The sequence below is a fragment of the Mobula birostris genome, chromosome 12, assembly GCF_030028105.1.
Source record: "Mobula birostris isolate sMobBir1 chromosome 12, sMobBir1.hap1, whole genome shotgun sequence".
NCBI classification, from domain to species: domain Eukaryota; kingdom Metazoa; phylum Chordata; class Chondrichthyes; order Myliobatiformes; family Myliobatidae; genus Mobula; species Mobula birostris.
This window is the reverse complement of record NC_092381.1, coordinates 23755284-23770923: the sequence shown is the minus strand read 5'-3', so window position 1 is coordinate 23770923 and position 15640 is coordinate 23755284. Positions and strand designations below refer to the sequence as shown.

Sequence of the window (15640 nt, the reverse complement as noted above, 5' to 3'; positions counted from 1 at the left end):
AAAGTTTGCTAATTAGAAGCAGTTAATAATACAGAATAATATATTTATAATATTCCAGACTCCTACAACAGAAGGAGACTCCTGGCTAATGGTATAGCTTTTTAAAAGTAATCAACCTAATTTTGCCATCCTTTATGCAGCACAGTCATTGATAGCCTCTGCATATACACAATTATTTTTTCCCCCCATATGTACCTTCTACCTTAAATGTATGTACTTCCATTTCCACCCCATCACGGATCTTTGTTTTCTCTCCACCTCTTCCTTTTCTCTGTAACTTGAAACTTATTTCATTTCCAGAGTTCTGTTCCAAATCATCACCTTAAAATATTATTCCCGTTTACCTCGTCACTAAAGATGCCTAACATGCTGAGTATACTTTATCCCACACACTATATTTTTAGAAATCTCATCTTGCTCTTTTATCTCCGTAAACCGGTTACATATCATTAGAAAGAGTTTGGCTTTTTTCTACTTTATCAAAGCCCTTCATTGTTTATTATGCCATTTCTTAAAACTCATTTTACTCTTCTAAGGGAAATAGCTCCAGTTTCTATATGCAGCACACCGGTATTGATTGGAACATGCTTAGGAAACAATTTCAAATGTTTGTTGCACTGTTCATTCACATACTATCTTGCTTGCTGTGAATACTTTTAGGAGTCTATGTACCATGCATATTAGATTTGTTGAATGTAGAATTGATTCATAGGCATTTAAAAAGGTGGGTGCATGCTCTTTTTTTTATAACACTAATTTTTAAATCAAAATTAGATTTGATGATGTTGGTTTGGTTTTCTTGCAAAATACTTCAAGTATATGTTCCAGCTTTTTGCTGAACAGAAATGACTTAAACGAAAACAAGCTTCAGCAACCTCGTGCTAATTGTTGCTTTCAATGATATCGAATTTTGTGATTCAGTAAATATTTTTATTATTTTACTGGCTCTGTGCAATTAATAATTTTTAATTTCTTTTAATTAAGTCCTATGAAAACCTGTCAATGGGATCAGGAGGATCTATTCACGAAAAGAATGACCTACAAGGTATACTTAAGTTTCTGATATTTTAATGACCTGAGAAATGTCATTGCCAGATTTCTCACTGTACATCAGTAAATACACGTAGCAAAGTGCTTATTCCAAACAGTTTTTACACAACTATCTAAGGAGTGTCTTTTCTTTTTATTTTATTTCTTGCTTTTTTCCAGATACATATTCTTGGATAAAGTTACCAATGCTGTTCTTGGTGCCTTAGCTAGATTCCAAAACATTTTCCCTCTTTTTTTTTTTCCTTCCTACAACCTGTACAGGATCTAGTTTAATGAAGATGAGCTTTGTACTGCAGTATCTGTGGTTAGAGAATTGCTATGTTCGTTTCTTGCAACCCTGCAGTCTCCACTGCCTGCTTGAGCATTGTCAGAATCAGAACCAGGTTTAATATCACTGGCATATGTTGTGAAATCTGTTGCTTTGCAGCACCAGTACATTGCAATACATAATAAAACTGTAAATACAATAAGTGTATAAGATAGATATTTGTTTTAACTTTTTATTTTTAAAATTAAATTAAGTAATAAAGAAAAGAGGGGAAAATACTCAGGTAGTGTTCATGGATCTATGGCTGTTTATCTTATTCTAAGCAAAGGATGTGATTAGCCCTTGTTGAAGGTATAAGTGACCTGCTAATATCATTTTTTTTAAAGTTCCATAAGTTCGATCATCTAATGAGGTTTCCCACTGCATTGTTGCTGGGTTTCCTTTTATTGTGTTAGGAGATACTAGAAGGACACATACAGGCACTGAGCTGCTAAGTTCCTCCAGCATTTTCTATGTGTTGCATATACACGTACTCCTAGGTTGTGTAAGAATTCTGCTCCTGACAACAGTCTGTTAATCGATTTTTATCTTTAAGTTGGAAAATAACAGTTTCTCAGTAAGAGTGAGTGACAGCAATAACATTCACGTGTAGTCATGTGTCACAAATATAGTCATACATTTTTTAATCAAGTGGCAATATAAACACTTGCAGATTTGCCCATACATAGAATCTTCAGTTTTAATTATCCGATGTTATTTTTACATTTGAAGACTGCTAGAACATGGATGTTTGTCATACAGTTGACAGGTTTGTTTTCTCCGAGACTTTGTGAAAATTCTCCCATAGAACTCTAAATATGTACAAAGCTGCATTTCTGTGAAGTGTCCTGTAACCTAGGGATCCCTTGTACTCAGTGCAGGCAGTATACTACTATCAATAAGTGAATGCTGCTGCAGGGTATGTGGTTTTGGGAGTAGCACATTCCCAGGATTGCAAAGACTCAAGAAGAATGGTGTCTTTGGGAGCCAAGTTCCTTATCCAGAAGAATCGCAATGGACCTCCAAGGATATGGCCAGGTGCTTCTAGCAAATGATTGTTAGAGAGGTACCAGTAGCACATACGAGCCATGATTTGCTGCAGTTTGGCATATTCAGCAATGGTGCTTGCCTCAGGGGTGGGAGGGGATGAACTTTTCTGTCCTTGTGTATTGAAACCTGGGTGACAAGCAATGAAATGTATCAGCAGTAGCATGGTATCATCCTGGGGCTTGAAGGCCGAGTGCAATGTTGACAATAATGTTAATTGTGACTATTCACTACCAGTATATATGCAATGCTGAATTTAAAGTGGCAAGAGATTACCTACTCAGCGAGGACTGTCTTGGCTTAGCAATTTTGCTATGAGTGAGGGTCCCTACACTGAAAAATGTCCTGGATGGAGAGCTCTTCAGAGTTTCCTCCACATGTTTCCTGTGGTTGTCAGTAATATCTTTGACATCCATGGCCTATTCCCATTTTATCCAACAAGAAGTGTTGTGCAGGTATTTCCGTAATAAGTCAGGTTTAGGTGAAGAAAACTGAAGATTCTTTGTATGAATGAAGTGTAAGGCTGCAAGTTCAAGTTTAATTGTCATTCAAGCATACACATGAATACATCCAACCAAAACAGCTTTCTTGTAGGGGCACTGTGCAAAACAGAATATCAACAGTCGCCTGCAGCTACAGTACATTTAGCACATGTAATAATGACAGCAATTTACTGGTGGTTAGATCTGCAGTACTTGATGTTATTATCCAGCAGTCTCTTGAAATCATAAAAAAAGGAATGGATGATAGTTACACATTTGTTTGGACACAGAGGCTGCTGTGATCATACGGGCCACCATCTTACCGATAGATTATGCTGTGCTTGGTGTAACTTGGTTAGTATAAGGTTTGAATATGGTCCCTTTAATAAACACGAGAAAGTCTGCAGATGCTGGGGGAACTCAGCAGTTCAGGCAGCATCTATGGAAATGAATAAACAGTCAACTTTTCGGGTTGAGACCCTTCTTCAGTACTGAGAAGAAGGGGAAGAGGGAAGGAGACTAGCTGGAAGGTGATAGGTAAAGCCAGGTGGGTGGGAGAGGTCAAGGGCTGGAGAAGAAGAAATCTGATACAAGAGAGTGGACCATAAGAGAAAGGGAAAGAGGAGGGGACAGAGGAGGAAGTAAAAGGTCAAAGTGGGGTGGGGTTTGTTTACTGGAAGGAGAAACCAATGTTCATGCTATCAGGTTGGAGGCTGCACAGACAGAATATAAGATGTTGCTCCTCCACCCTGAGAGTGGCTTCGTCTTGGCACAAGAGGAGACTTTAAATGTTCCTTTAAATCAGATGTTCAGGGTTAATACAAAACTGACTGTTCAGCAAATAAACAGTTAAGTTGAAATTCATATGGGCGTGGAATTTCGGGCATCATACTGTTGATGACAGGGAATTCTTACAATGAAAAGTTCTTTCTAGTATTAAAAATGTCACTTGATTGTTAAATTTCTCTATGGGTTCTGAGACTAGGAAATGGGAATAGAACAAAAACTGAGCCCTTTTGCATCTCCACTACAAATTTAATCCTTCATAATTCAGAGGAATTTTCATTATTAAAAACATGGTTCCAATGCAAAAGAAAATCACCCAAATGAAGACAAAGATGGTTCAGCCCATTTTCAACTGCTTTCCATTCTTTTGCATCATTGTGTGAAAAGTGATGTTTGGAGCAGCATGAGCATGCATCTTCCCATTTTCTCTTGCTGCCCAGTGCCTGCAGCTCAGAATGTAAATAGAATAGTTCTTTCCATCTACAAAGATTTCACTATTCTCGCTTGTCACCTGTTATTTTCTAGCTGTGTGAATGGCAGAGAGAATCATTCAATACAGTCTTGTGTGGAAAACCTACAGCAATGTCATCCAAAAGATCTGTGCCACGCTCAATGTGGAGTGATCAGATACAGTCCACTTAAGAGCATTCTGCTGATGGTTGAATTGCAAATGTAACAAACAAATAAATACTGCAATGAAGTCATCTTGTCTCTGCAAAATCAGGAAGTCTTAAGCTTAGATCCCAAGATCATGAGTTAATAAACAGAAGCCCATTCTAGATATGGATTCTTTCCTAATGGGTTCAAGGATTAATTTATTTACAAATCATCTAAAAATGTTTTTGCCATTGCATAATTTTTGATGGAAAGCATATAATATGATGAGTTGGTGCAATTTGCATTGTCTACCTAAATTGTGAAGACTAATGTCCATTGAAGGTCAAAAGAAATGCGTTGCGTTCTTTTCACCAGTGTAGGGGAATCTAAAACTAGGTGAGATACAAGAAGGCATCATGTCACTGTGCCCATGAACTGCCTGGCATATAGTAATTGAATCATTGTGGAAAGAACAATTATTTCTTTGTATAAGTAGGCTAAACAATAAAGGAAATAATAGATTAAGATGAGTTTTTTGATTGTTACTGAGACTGATTGAGAGTATGTATTGTGCTTTGAGCCAGTGAGAAAAGCATTCCAGCATCAGAAAATTGCTTACCTTGTCCGGAGATGAGGTTAGGGTAAATTTGAAATAAATCAGCTTGCCATTTTAAGCCATTAAAGCATGCAAATAGACCAGCAAAGCACAGTTAAGCTAAATAATGACTAATAATTTCAACTTTTGTATGACTTGGGTAGTTTCAAAAAGTATATCAATATTTCCATGATAGTTGCTGTAATAATTCTCTATGTATGTGGTCTAAGGTGTACACAGTCTGCCTGTTTAGCACGTTTTTCACTTCTTGAAAAAAGACAAAGGAAAATTTCAAGAATTTTGTTTACTTGAATTTAAAAAGAAAAATCTCTCATTTATAAAGAATTAATAGTGGAAAAATAACCAAAGCCGCCTCAAAATTTACTGATTTCTTCCTACAGTAGGTTAAAGTTGTCACTTTAACAGATCAAGACCTAAAATATCAATTAATGATATTTTCTAATTTTGTTTAGCCTGTAGACTGCATCAGTTTGTGGTTGAGATTTGTGTAATTATTTGAAAATTATCTCCAGATCACTGTAGAATATACCACAAGTAATGTTAGGTAGTACAAGGTCTAAAATGCAAACTGCATATTTTAACATTAGAGTTTGGTTTAAAAATTAAATGCCTTTTTGATTGTGTTAGTATACCTTCATGTGTAAATTCAAGCACCACTCCCAAGACTTTGTCATGTTTTCAGTTGTTGCTCTAGTATACATATACAGCTGGTGGTTTTGCTTTTACTCAGAAAATTAAATGGGCAGCCTGCAAGTGTCTTTGAATAGATATTTTAAAAAAATCTTAAGTGCTTGAAGAAAAATAGAGGAGCCCACTTGGTATCCTGGTTTATCTCTCAGCCAGTGCCATCAAGTTAACCAATTAATTTATTTGATCTTGCAGCATGCAAATTGAATGCATCTTTTCCCCAAATAAAGAGGCTTGCAGGGAATACAGTGGATTCTAGTTAATTGGGCTACAGACTAATTGGGACAACCATTTACTTAAGACAATTCTTAAAGAATAAAAACTAATTGAGAAAATAGCTGGGAACCCCTTCATTTATTTGGGAGATCGCCACTTAATTGGGATAGAAAATCGATGCAGTACAGTTTCCAACTAGTACAGTCACTTGCACTGCATGGTCATTAAGCACTACACCATGTTTTTTGAGTTCATAAAGTACTTTGTGAAATGTTTTGAGAAATTTGGTGCTGTGAAAGACACCATAAGTTCATGTTTTCTTTTTAAAATGCATACTAAATACAAATGCACCACTGGTGGCAAGGTATGCTGAATGTTGCCTCCCCCATACCACCACCAGGTGTCAGCCATTATGCAACTGTTTTTACACTTTTCTAAATATTAACTGAGCTAAAAATAAGGCTGGTTAGATTTACGTGGTTAAGTAAGTAGGTTCGAGTGCCATATCATGAGATCAGTTTATTTTGAGCCCATTAAAAATCAGACTATTTTACTAGAGGATAATGGAATGAAAAGTTCAAATATTTTGCTGTTGGTGATATGCTAAGAGAATGCTGTTAAAATACATAACTGTGTTGCAGTCATTAATGAAATGCAGAATTTGTGTACAATTACCTAGCGATTTTATCTCTTGTAGTTTCAAATTGAACAGTCATTAACTGTAAATAAACTTATTAGTCTTCCCAGTGATTTGGAAAGCAACAACTTGCCTACAAGTATTTTTTTGTTCTGGCTCCATAGTCCCCATCACTGTAGTCCTACCATGTAACTTGGCATCAGTCTGCATTAAGCTACATTACAAGGTTACAACTTCTCAGTGCAGCTTTATTGGTTTCAGTTTGTTGTTTGAACTTAATTTATGTTTCACTTGTATTCTTGTGTTTTCATTTCCTGTTTTCAGGGGCTCTCCGAGCAGAGGAAGTTGATAACATGCTACTTAAACATGATAGTGGGATAGAGTCAGCTTTAATATATGCAAAAAATTGGTCAAAATATACTAAAGATATTCTGGCCTGGTTGGAAAAGCGGCTCAACCTAGGTGAGTGCTTCAGGCAGTTGTTTTAATAGCCAAAGTAGCTTTAATGAGTTGGCTGAAAGGTGCCGCAGTATCCATGTTCTAATGCGGTTTACAATTTTCTTTGTATAAGTAAATAAGATTTTGTCTAACGTGCCAGCTTACTTGTGTTGCCATTTTAAGAAATTTTGTTTTGTATCTTATTAGTGACTAGTTGTATTAACTTCTCCATTGAATGTAGAATATTTCTTGAACTTCTGCAGAATGAATCTTGCCCAAGGGTGACCTGAAGGCTAGCGGAGGAAAGGAGCACCTTTCGCCTCCTTTGGTAGAATTGTATCTCCACCCCACCAACCAAATTGCAGACTAGGCCTATATTTATTGCCCATCCCAAACTGTGAAGTTTGTTGCTATTTTAACTGGTGACTAGAGGGGGATGAGTGGCATTACTAGTCATGGAAAATGTCACAGTAGTGCTCAGTCAGAATAAACTGAAGAGCTCGACTAGTAAGGCTTTATGGGTAGAAACTGAGGAATAAGGAAGGTATGACCATGTTAATAGGATTTTATTAGAGACCACTCAACAGTCTGCAGGATTTAGAGGAACAAATTTGTAGAGAGATCGCAGACTGTTGCAGAAAACAGGGTTGTGATAGGTGATTTTAACTTTAAACATATTGACTGGGACCCCCGTACTGTAAAAGGGCTGGATGGGAATGAGTTTGTCGAATGTGTTCAGGAAAGTTATTTATTCAGCTCAACTAGAGAGAGTGCAATACTAGGTTTCCTGTTGGGGAATGAGACAGGGCGGGTGACAGAGTTTTGTGTAGGGGAATACTTTGCATGATCATGATGCCATTAGTTTCAAGGAATTATGAAAAATGATAGGTCTGATCCTTGAGTTGAGGGTTTAAATTGGAGGAAAAACAATTTTGATGGTATCAGAAAGGACTGGCAAGTGTGGATTGGGACAAGGTATTTTCTGGTAAAGGTGTACTTGGTAAGTATGAGGCCTTCAAAAGTGAAATTTTGAGAGTACAGATTTTGTATGTACTTCTCAGAATAAAAGGCAAGGATATCAGGTTTATGGAACCTTGATTTTCAAGAGATTGAGGCCCTGGTCAAGGAAAAGGAGGTAGTTTATGGCAAGTATAGGCAGGAACAAATGAGGTACTTGAGTAGAAGAAATGCAAGAGAAAGCTTAAAGAAAATCAGACTTAAAAGAAGACATGAGGTTGCGCTAGCAGAAAAGGCGAAGGAAAATCCTAAGGGCTTTTACAGATGTTAAGAACAAAAGGATAGCAATGGACAGAATTGGTCCTCTTGAAGATTAAAGTGGTAAGAAATGGAGATTTTAAATGGATTTTTTTGTTTTGCATCTGTATTTTCTTGGGAGACAGACAGTGTCTATGGATGTGAGGCAATGCTGCAGCAAGGTCATCAAGGATTCAATATACATGTTCTGTTCAGTTCAGTTCAATCTAGTGCTGTGGCATTCTTTATCTACAGACACCCCAATCAGAATTGCCCAAAATAGCAACAGAGAAATGAGCAACCAGAAACACATCATAAGTGAACCATAGAGTCAGATTCACATAACGTGAACTGCAAAATTCAGTAATGGGCACTATACAGATTAGAGGAGAATGTGTTTGCTGTCTCGAGGCAAATTAGAGTGGATAAATCCCCAGGGCGTGAAAAGGTGTTCTCTTGGACTCTGTTTCTGCTAGCGCAGAAATTCCAGTGGCCTGTGCAGAGATATTTAAAACATCCTTAACCACAGGTGAGGTGCCGGAGGATTGGAGGATAGCTGATGTTGTTCTATTGTTCAAGAAAAGTTCTAAGAATAAGTCAGGAAATTATAGACTGGTGAGTCTGATAGTAGTGGGGAGGTTATTAGAAGGAATTATAACTGACCATTTATATAAGTATTTAGATAAACAGGGACTGATTAGGGATGGTCAAATGACTTTGTGCATGGTAAGTCGTGTCTAATCGGAGTTTTTCAAGGAAGTTTCCAGGAAAGTTGATGACGGCAAGGCAATGGATGTTATCTACATGGACTTTAGCAAGGATCTTTGACAAGGTCCCACAAGGGAGGTTAGTCAAGAAGGTTCAGTCACTTGGCATTCGATATGCGGTAGTAAATTGGATTAGACATTGGCTTCATGGAAGAAGCCATAGTGTGGTAGTAGATGGTTGTTTCTCTGAAGGCCTGTGACAAGTGGTATGCCACAGGAATCAGTGCTAGGTCTGTTGTTGTTTGTCATCTGTCTCAATGATCTGAATGACAAATTATGAGTGGTATAGATAGGATAAATGTAAGCAGGCTAGGTGAGACCACATCTAGAGGTCATGAGTAAACTGGATTAGCAAATTTTCAGCTGACACCAAGACTGGGGATATAGTGGACAGTGAGGAAGACCAAAGCTTGCAACATGATCTGGACCAGTTGGATAAATAGGCTGAAAAATGGCAGATGAAATTTAGTGCAGGTAAGTGTAAAGTGTTGCCCTTTGGGAGGACCAACCAGGGTAGGCCTTGGGCAGTGAGAGGTAGAGCATTGAGGAGTGTGGTAGAACGGAGGGATCTGGAATACAGGTCCATAATTCCTTGAAGGTAGTGTCACAAGTAGAGAGGATCGTAAAGGAAGCATTTGGCACATTGATCTTCATAAATCAATGTATTGAGGACAGGAGTTGGGATGTTATGTTAAAATTGTAAAAGATGATGAGTATTGAGTGCAGTTTTGCTCACCTACCTACAGAAAAGATGTAAATAAAATTGAAAGAATACAGAGAAAATTTACAAGGATATTCCCAGGATTTGAGGACTTGAGTTATAAGGAAAGGTTGAATAGGTTAGGACTTTATTTGCTGAACATAGAATATTGAGAGAAGATTTGATAGAGGTATGCAAAATTATGAGGGTATAGGTAGGATAGATGTAAGCAGGCTGGGTGAGACCACATCTAAAGGTCATGAGTTAAGGATGAAAGGTGAAATGTTTAGGGACAGCTTAAGGGGAACCCCTTTACTCAGAGGGTGGTGAGAGTGTGGAACGAGCTGCCAGTGCAAATGGTGAATATAGGGTCCATTTCAACATTTAAGATAAATTTGGATAGGTACATGGATGAGAGGAGTATGGTGGGCTAGGGCCCCAGGTGTAAGTTGATGAGAGCAGGCAGTTTAATAGTTTGGCACAGACTAGATGGACTGGAGGGCTTATATGTGCTATAGTGTTCAGAGTCTAGATTTAAACTTAAGGTTTTTCAGTAATTTAGCAACTATACACAAATCCATGTTATTAAGAGGTATCCTAGAAGGCTGATATTCATCCCTTTTGGGACCTTGTGGTACACTGATGTCCTTCGTTCCCTTGACCAATCCCTTTAATCTCATGGGTTTAAAGATGCACAAGATAGACAAAATTTCAGATTTCTTTTGAGAGTCCATGCACATATAATCTTTCTTTACCAAAGTAATAATAATTTGATTTTTAAAACATCTGATCCTTTTCACACTTTTCCAAGAACCTATTATGTTTTTCAAGTGCTGGTTAATTTTGTCCTTGATTGCTCTCTGAAAGTTTTGCCCACTGTAAATGTTAGGTTGACAGGCCTATATTTATCAGGTTGATTGTAGCTGATTTTTTTTTTTTTTTTTTTTTTTGAACATTATCCTCTGGTATTGCTTCCACATTTGAGTATTGGACTTGGTATTCCAGTAAAATTTTCAGTAATTTCACTCATTTCCCTCTGCAGCTAGTTTGCATCCACATCAAATTAAAGTAATTCTCTACTAATGCTGCCAGCCTTCTCATCAACTTCTCTACTACCGCTTGTATGGTGGAGATGGGAGCAAAGAAATAGTTTTATTACCACGAATATATACCCTCTGCTTTGAAATCTCCATTTTAGTCCTTAACTCAGCAACCCCTACACCTGCTACCCTCATTTCATTATCCTTTTTCCCATCTTTTATAATTTCTAATTTTTTAAACTTCTGCAGATATGGAATATGCAAGAAATTTTTCAAAGTTGGCAGAGTCAGCTAAGACATTTATTGGTCAACAGGTAAATATGTTTGTTATTAAAGGAATGCAAGTAACTACAAAGTAGACTGTTTTAGGAAATCAGTATCTTTTTTGCTTTTCCTGATGCATGCTAACAAGAATGGGATGGGGCATATATTTAGGACAAGATAAGTTTTTTGTGTGTGTGTGTAAATCAATTTATACATTCAAATTTACTACATTACGTTTATATTCTTTGAATGGGAAAGCAGCTCTTAAGAAAGAAAGATAATACAATATGTAGAAGATCTATGTTCTTATTTTAGTTTTTTTTTTCCTGAACAGGTACACATGCCATTTCATTCAGTGTATATGTCTGCTTTTGAATATGATATGGAGTACTGTCAGGCTATTCTTCAAACTGGAGCAGGTCTCCAGTTAAATAAATTTATTCAGGTGAGTTATTTGCAATCCTATTGAAGGGGCTCGGCTGAAACTTTTTTTCCATAGATGCTGCCTGGCCTGCTGTGTGTGTTGCTTGAGTTATCTGCAAGATATATTTCCCTTTTTTTTAAACACAAATCATTGTATAGAGAGGTTATTTCATCACTTTAACAAATTCAAAAGTTAACCTACAAAATACACTTGTTTTTCATGACAACAGTTGCCTCACTAAATCACAAGTTCTAGTCTATAGATACCAATAATTGAATTTGTGACTGAGTTCATTTTCCACAAAGTGAATATTTTTTTGGTTGTTCCTTGGCTTATCAAAACATTGCCCATATTTTGTGCTACTAGGGATGTGTGATTCTCATTTGCTTCCGATATTTCTTCCTCTTATTTTTATTACCCATGTGCTATTCCTGAGGTAGACAGGAGAGAACTCTGAGATGCACATTTCTGGAACTGATCACTATTTACATTCTCCTTGTTCAGCATTTCTATGTAACTTAAATTATGCACAATATCTAGCAGAATTAGATTTTCAAGATTATCTTCCTGTGCAGATTTATATATGGATTTATTGCTAAATACCTTATTTGAAATTGCAATTTGACTTACTTAGTTTGATTTGAATCCATGATAAAAGTTAATTTTAGTAGCGAGGTAATGGTATAGAATGACATTTTGATTTAATTATTTTACAGCCACTTCTGCTTCGAAGAAATGAGCTAGATAAGCAGCGTAAAGAAATTAAAGAACAGTGGCAAAGGGAGCAAAGAAAAATGGTACCATTCTGTATATCTTTTAAAATTTTTGCACTTGCTCATTGTATGTGCTTTTAGTATAAAACACAATCCATATATGTTAAGAATCTTTCATATATTTCACAGCATGAAGCAGAAACAACCTACAGGAAGGCAAATCTTTTGTACGTTCAGCGCCAGGAAGAATATGAAAAGGCAAAATGCTCTACAATTCGAGCTGAGGAAGAGCATCTAACTTCAAGTAGTGGACTGACTGGAAACCACAGCAAGCAACTTGAGAAAAAACGGAAACTGGAAGAAGATGCTTTACAAAAAGTATTTTATTTACATAATTTAAGTGTTTGTGTGTGTGTGTGTGTGTGTATATATATATATATGTGTGTGTGTGTGTGTGTGTGTGTATGTATATATATATATATATATATATATATATATATATATATATATATAGAGAGAGAGAGAGAGATTGATTCTTGAAGTATTGAAGTGACAATCTCTTTATCAGTATTGAGTGCCACAACTTTTAACTCATCTTAAAGTCACAAACTAATTTGTACACTTCAGAACTTGACTTCTCTGGTACATAGGGTGACATGGTAACATAGCAGTTAGTGCGATGCTATTATTGCTCGGGCATCGGACGAGAGTTCAATTCTGGCACCCTCTGTAAGGAGTCTGTACATCTTCCCTGTGGAATGTGTGGGTTTCTTCTGGGTGTTCTGGTTTCCTCCCACAGTCCAAAAATGTACTGCTCAGTAGGTTAATTGGTCATTGTAAATTGTCCCATGGTAGGTTATGGTTAATCGGGTTTGTTAGGCAGTGTGGCCTGAAGGACTTATTCTGCACTGTATCTCTAAATAAAATAAAACTATTAGACGCACTTTTTAATAAAAAGTGAATTAATTTTTCCCTCTATTTTTGTAGATGCCATCTTGATAATTGATTTCTGTGACTTGAATTGCTATCATTGCTTGGATATAATTGCATACATAAAATATTCTCTTGGAAGTGAAAATAGCTATTTGGTTGGTAATAATGGATTGTGTCAATATTTTCTGAATTCAGTCAAATTTCCTCATTTGAAAGCAATGTAGTACCGCAACTTAAGTTGCCTGTGGGGTGACTTGTGTCTTGTTTGTTTGAGATTTGGGATAATTACTGAAATTAAAATGAGTTATTTAAAAATTTGAAATTTCTCTTTTGTAGGCAGAAGAAGCTGAAGAGAATTTCAAAGCCTCTATATCAGATGCCAATGAAAAAAGAAGCAATATGGAAAGCATCAAGAGTGATATACTGACACAATTACGTGAACTTGTCTACCAGTGCGATCTCACCTTAAAATCGGTAAGACTGTTTTCTGCAAATCATGCTTCCGTTGCTAAACCATGTATGGAGTTGTTTCAGCTTAAAGGACTTGAATTGGGCATAGTGGCATGGAGAGTTCGGTTACCTAGAGCAGGTGTTCTCAACCTGGGGTCCATGGACCCTTACTTAATGGTATTGGTCCATAGCATAAAAACCTAGAGTATTGGTTATAAGACCATAAGATATAGGAACAGAATTAGTCCATTCGACCCGTTGAGTCTGCTTCGCTATTCAATCGTGGCTATGATGTTTAACATTCTTTTCCCCACAGAATTAATAAGCATTGAACATAAATATCATTTTTTAATGTAATGTATGAAGTCAACTTGCCAAGCCATTGATTTTTTTTCCCGACATGCATTCCATTGATTCTAACTTAAATTTTTTCAGGTGACCGTCAACTTGTTTCAGATGCAGCATGCTCAAGTGGTCTCCCTTCCTGTTAATTACCAATCTCTTTGTGAAAATACCAAGTTATATGAGCCAGGACAACAGTATTCAGAGTTTGTCAAAAGTTTACCAAAAGAGGAAGTTTCAATGGAATCGTGCCTTACGCCATTTCCAGTTATGTCCAGTGGAGGGTATGTATTTGAGTGGTGTTGGCCTTGAATTATTTTGCCTTGTGTCCCTACCTAAAAGGATGCAGGCAGTGACACAATAAGGTAGTGTGAATACCTTGTACATGAATATTCTATTTATTGAATTTTGCTGTAACAAGTAACATTCACTGTCATCGTAGAAGAATAACGATTGATGCATTTTGCCTGCACTTTATCGCAGGTTTTCTTTCTTTATCAAAATTTATTTTCTTGGTGGGGAGCATACACAAGGTCTTTGAGGTGCTTAATGTAGTCTAATACTTGTGGGTTATTTCCCCACCACTAAATTCCCATTAACGAGGAGATGCAGCTGTTTTCTAAGAACTTTTCTCTTGTCCACCCCACCTAACACAATAAAGCTCCATTATCTCACTATTGAGGAACTTCAGTGTTTCGGCTTCTAGCTCACTTGGTAACATTTGTACAAACGTTTGTATTTCTCCATCTACTTTCTGGAGCCCTGGCTTGCCATGCTCCCTTGAAATTTGCTAGGTTCAATGAAATGTTATGTGTAATTTTTCTTTAAATTGAATTTTTTAAAGTAATTTAATTAAAGTAATTAATATTATAATTGTCCAGAAAATCTGCTAGTCCAGCAGCACCAAAGTGCCATCATGCTGAATTAATTGAGTTTGTATTGTTAATTTAAAATAAATTCTAGTAAAGCAATTTCCTCCTTCCCCCTACAGGCTTCCAATTACTAAAAAAACAACAAATAGTCCACATTCATCACAAGGAAATTTGTCACAGACGTCTGGTACCTCAGGTGATATTCCACTTCAGTCACCTGATGTGGAAAGTCCTTTTCATGTAAAGTCCAATAACTTGGAAGAGAAGCAGTTGAATAGCATTGATCTTCAAGGTACTTACAAGGAATTTTCTTTCTCACAGGCTCTGTGTTCAACATCTTAAAAGATTGTTATTTAATTACAGTGCATTAGATCTTGCAGATTCTTATAAGCTCTGATGAATAGATTGTTTTTACAATAATTGCTTTATCCAGTTTTAATAATGTTGTATGATTTCCACATTTCATTACTAAATTGAACACTTGAACATGCAGGAAATAGCTTGAAATGAACTTTCTGCAAGTACACATTATCAAATTAAGTATTGGGTATATGTTTATCTGGACTATTATTACTTAAGGAATTCTCAAGGTGTGGAAGGCTTTTTTTTTAAAAAAAAAAACAACCTGAAATTTAAGAGAAGATTGATATCCAAAAGTTCCGAGACTGTGAATCGTATGTTGCTATTGTGGGTCATTATCAATAATTTAAATCTTTTCATCCTTGCTCTCCGAAAGATAAAATGATTTGAAAATTTACCACAGAAAGAACTGTTTCTAAGAAATGTTTTATCATCATTTTGTATCTTTCACCAGTTCAGACCTACCCTTGTTTTTACGTATGTTCCTGCGTTTTATATAATAATAATAATAGTCTCGTGAGACCATGGATTTGCACCTTGGAAAGTTTCCAGGGCGCAGGCCTGGGCAGTTGCCCATGCTGCAAGTCTCATGCGTTTTATATATGAAACCATATTTGTGCTTTAATTAGCGAATTAACTGGCAAAGTGGTGCTGCTCC

The 15640-nt window shown here is 36.6% G+C and overlaps 1 protein-coding gene across 3 annotated transcripts in view; it reads left to right on the top strand.

The window, feature by feature from the left end:
- The window catches only part of LOC140205793 (rho GTPase-activating protein 29-like), a 73130-nt gene that overhangs the window by 39546 nt on the left and 17944 nt on the right, over positions 1 to 15640 (top strand). For all 3 annotated transcript variants that reach the window (XM_072273481.1, XM_072273478.1, XM_072273480.1), the window contains exons 6-14: positions 985 to 1045; positions 6750 to 6887; positions 10874 to 10938; positions 11223 to 11333; positions 12029 to 12109; positions 12215 to 12403; positions 13295 to 13432; positions 13844 to 14034; positions 14742 to 14914. In XM_072273481.1, the coding sequence (XP_072129582.1) occupies positions 985 to 1045; positions 6750 to 6887; positions 10874 to 10938; positions 11223 to 11333; positions 12029 to 12109; positions 12215 to 12403; positions 13295 to 13432; positions 13844 to 14034; positions 14742 to 14914 (1147 nt within the window). The remainder of the gene's footprint in view (positions 1 to 984; positions 1046 to 6749; positions 6888 to 10873; positions 10939 to 11222; positions 11334 to 12028; positions 12110 to 12214; positions 12404 to 13294; positions 13433 to 13843; positions 14035 to 14741; positions 14915 to 15640) is intronic.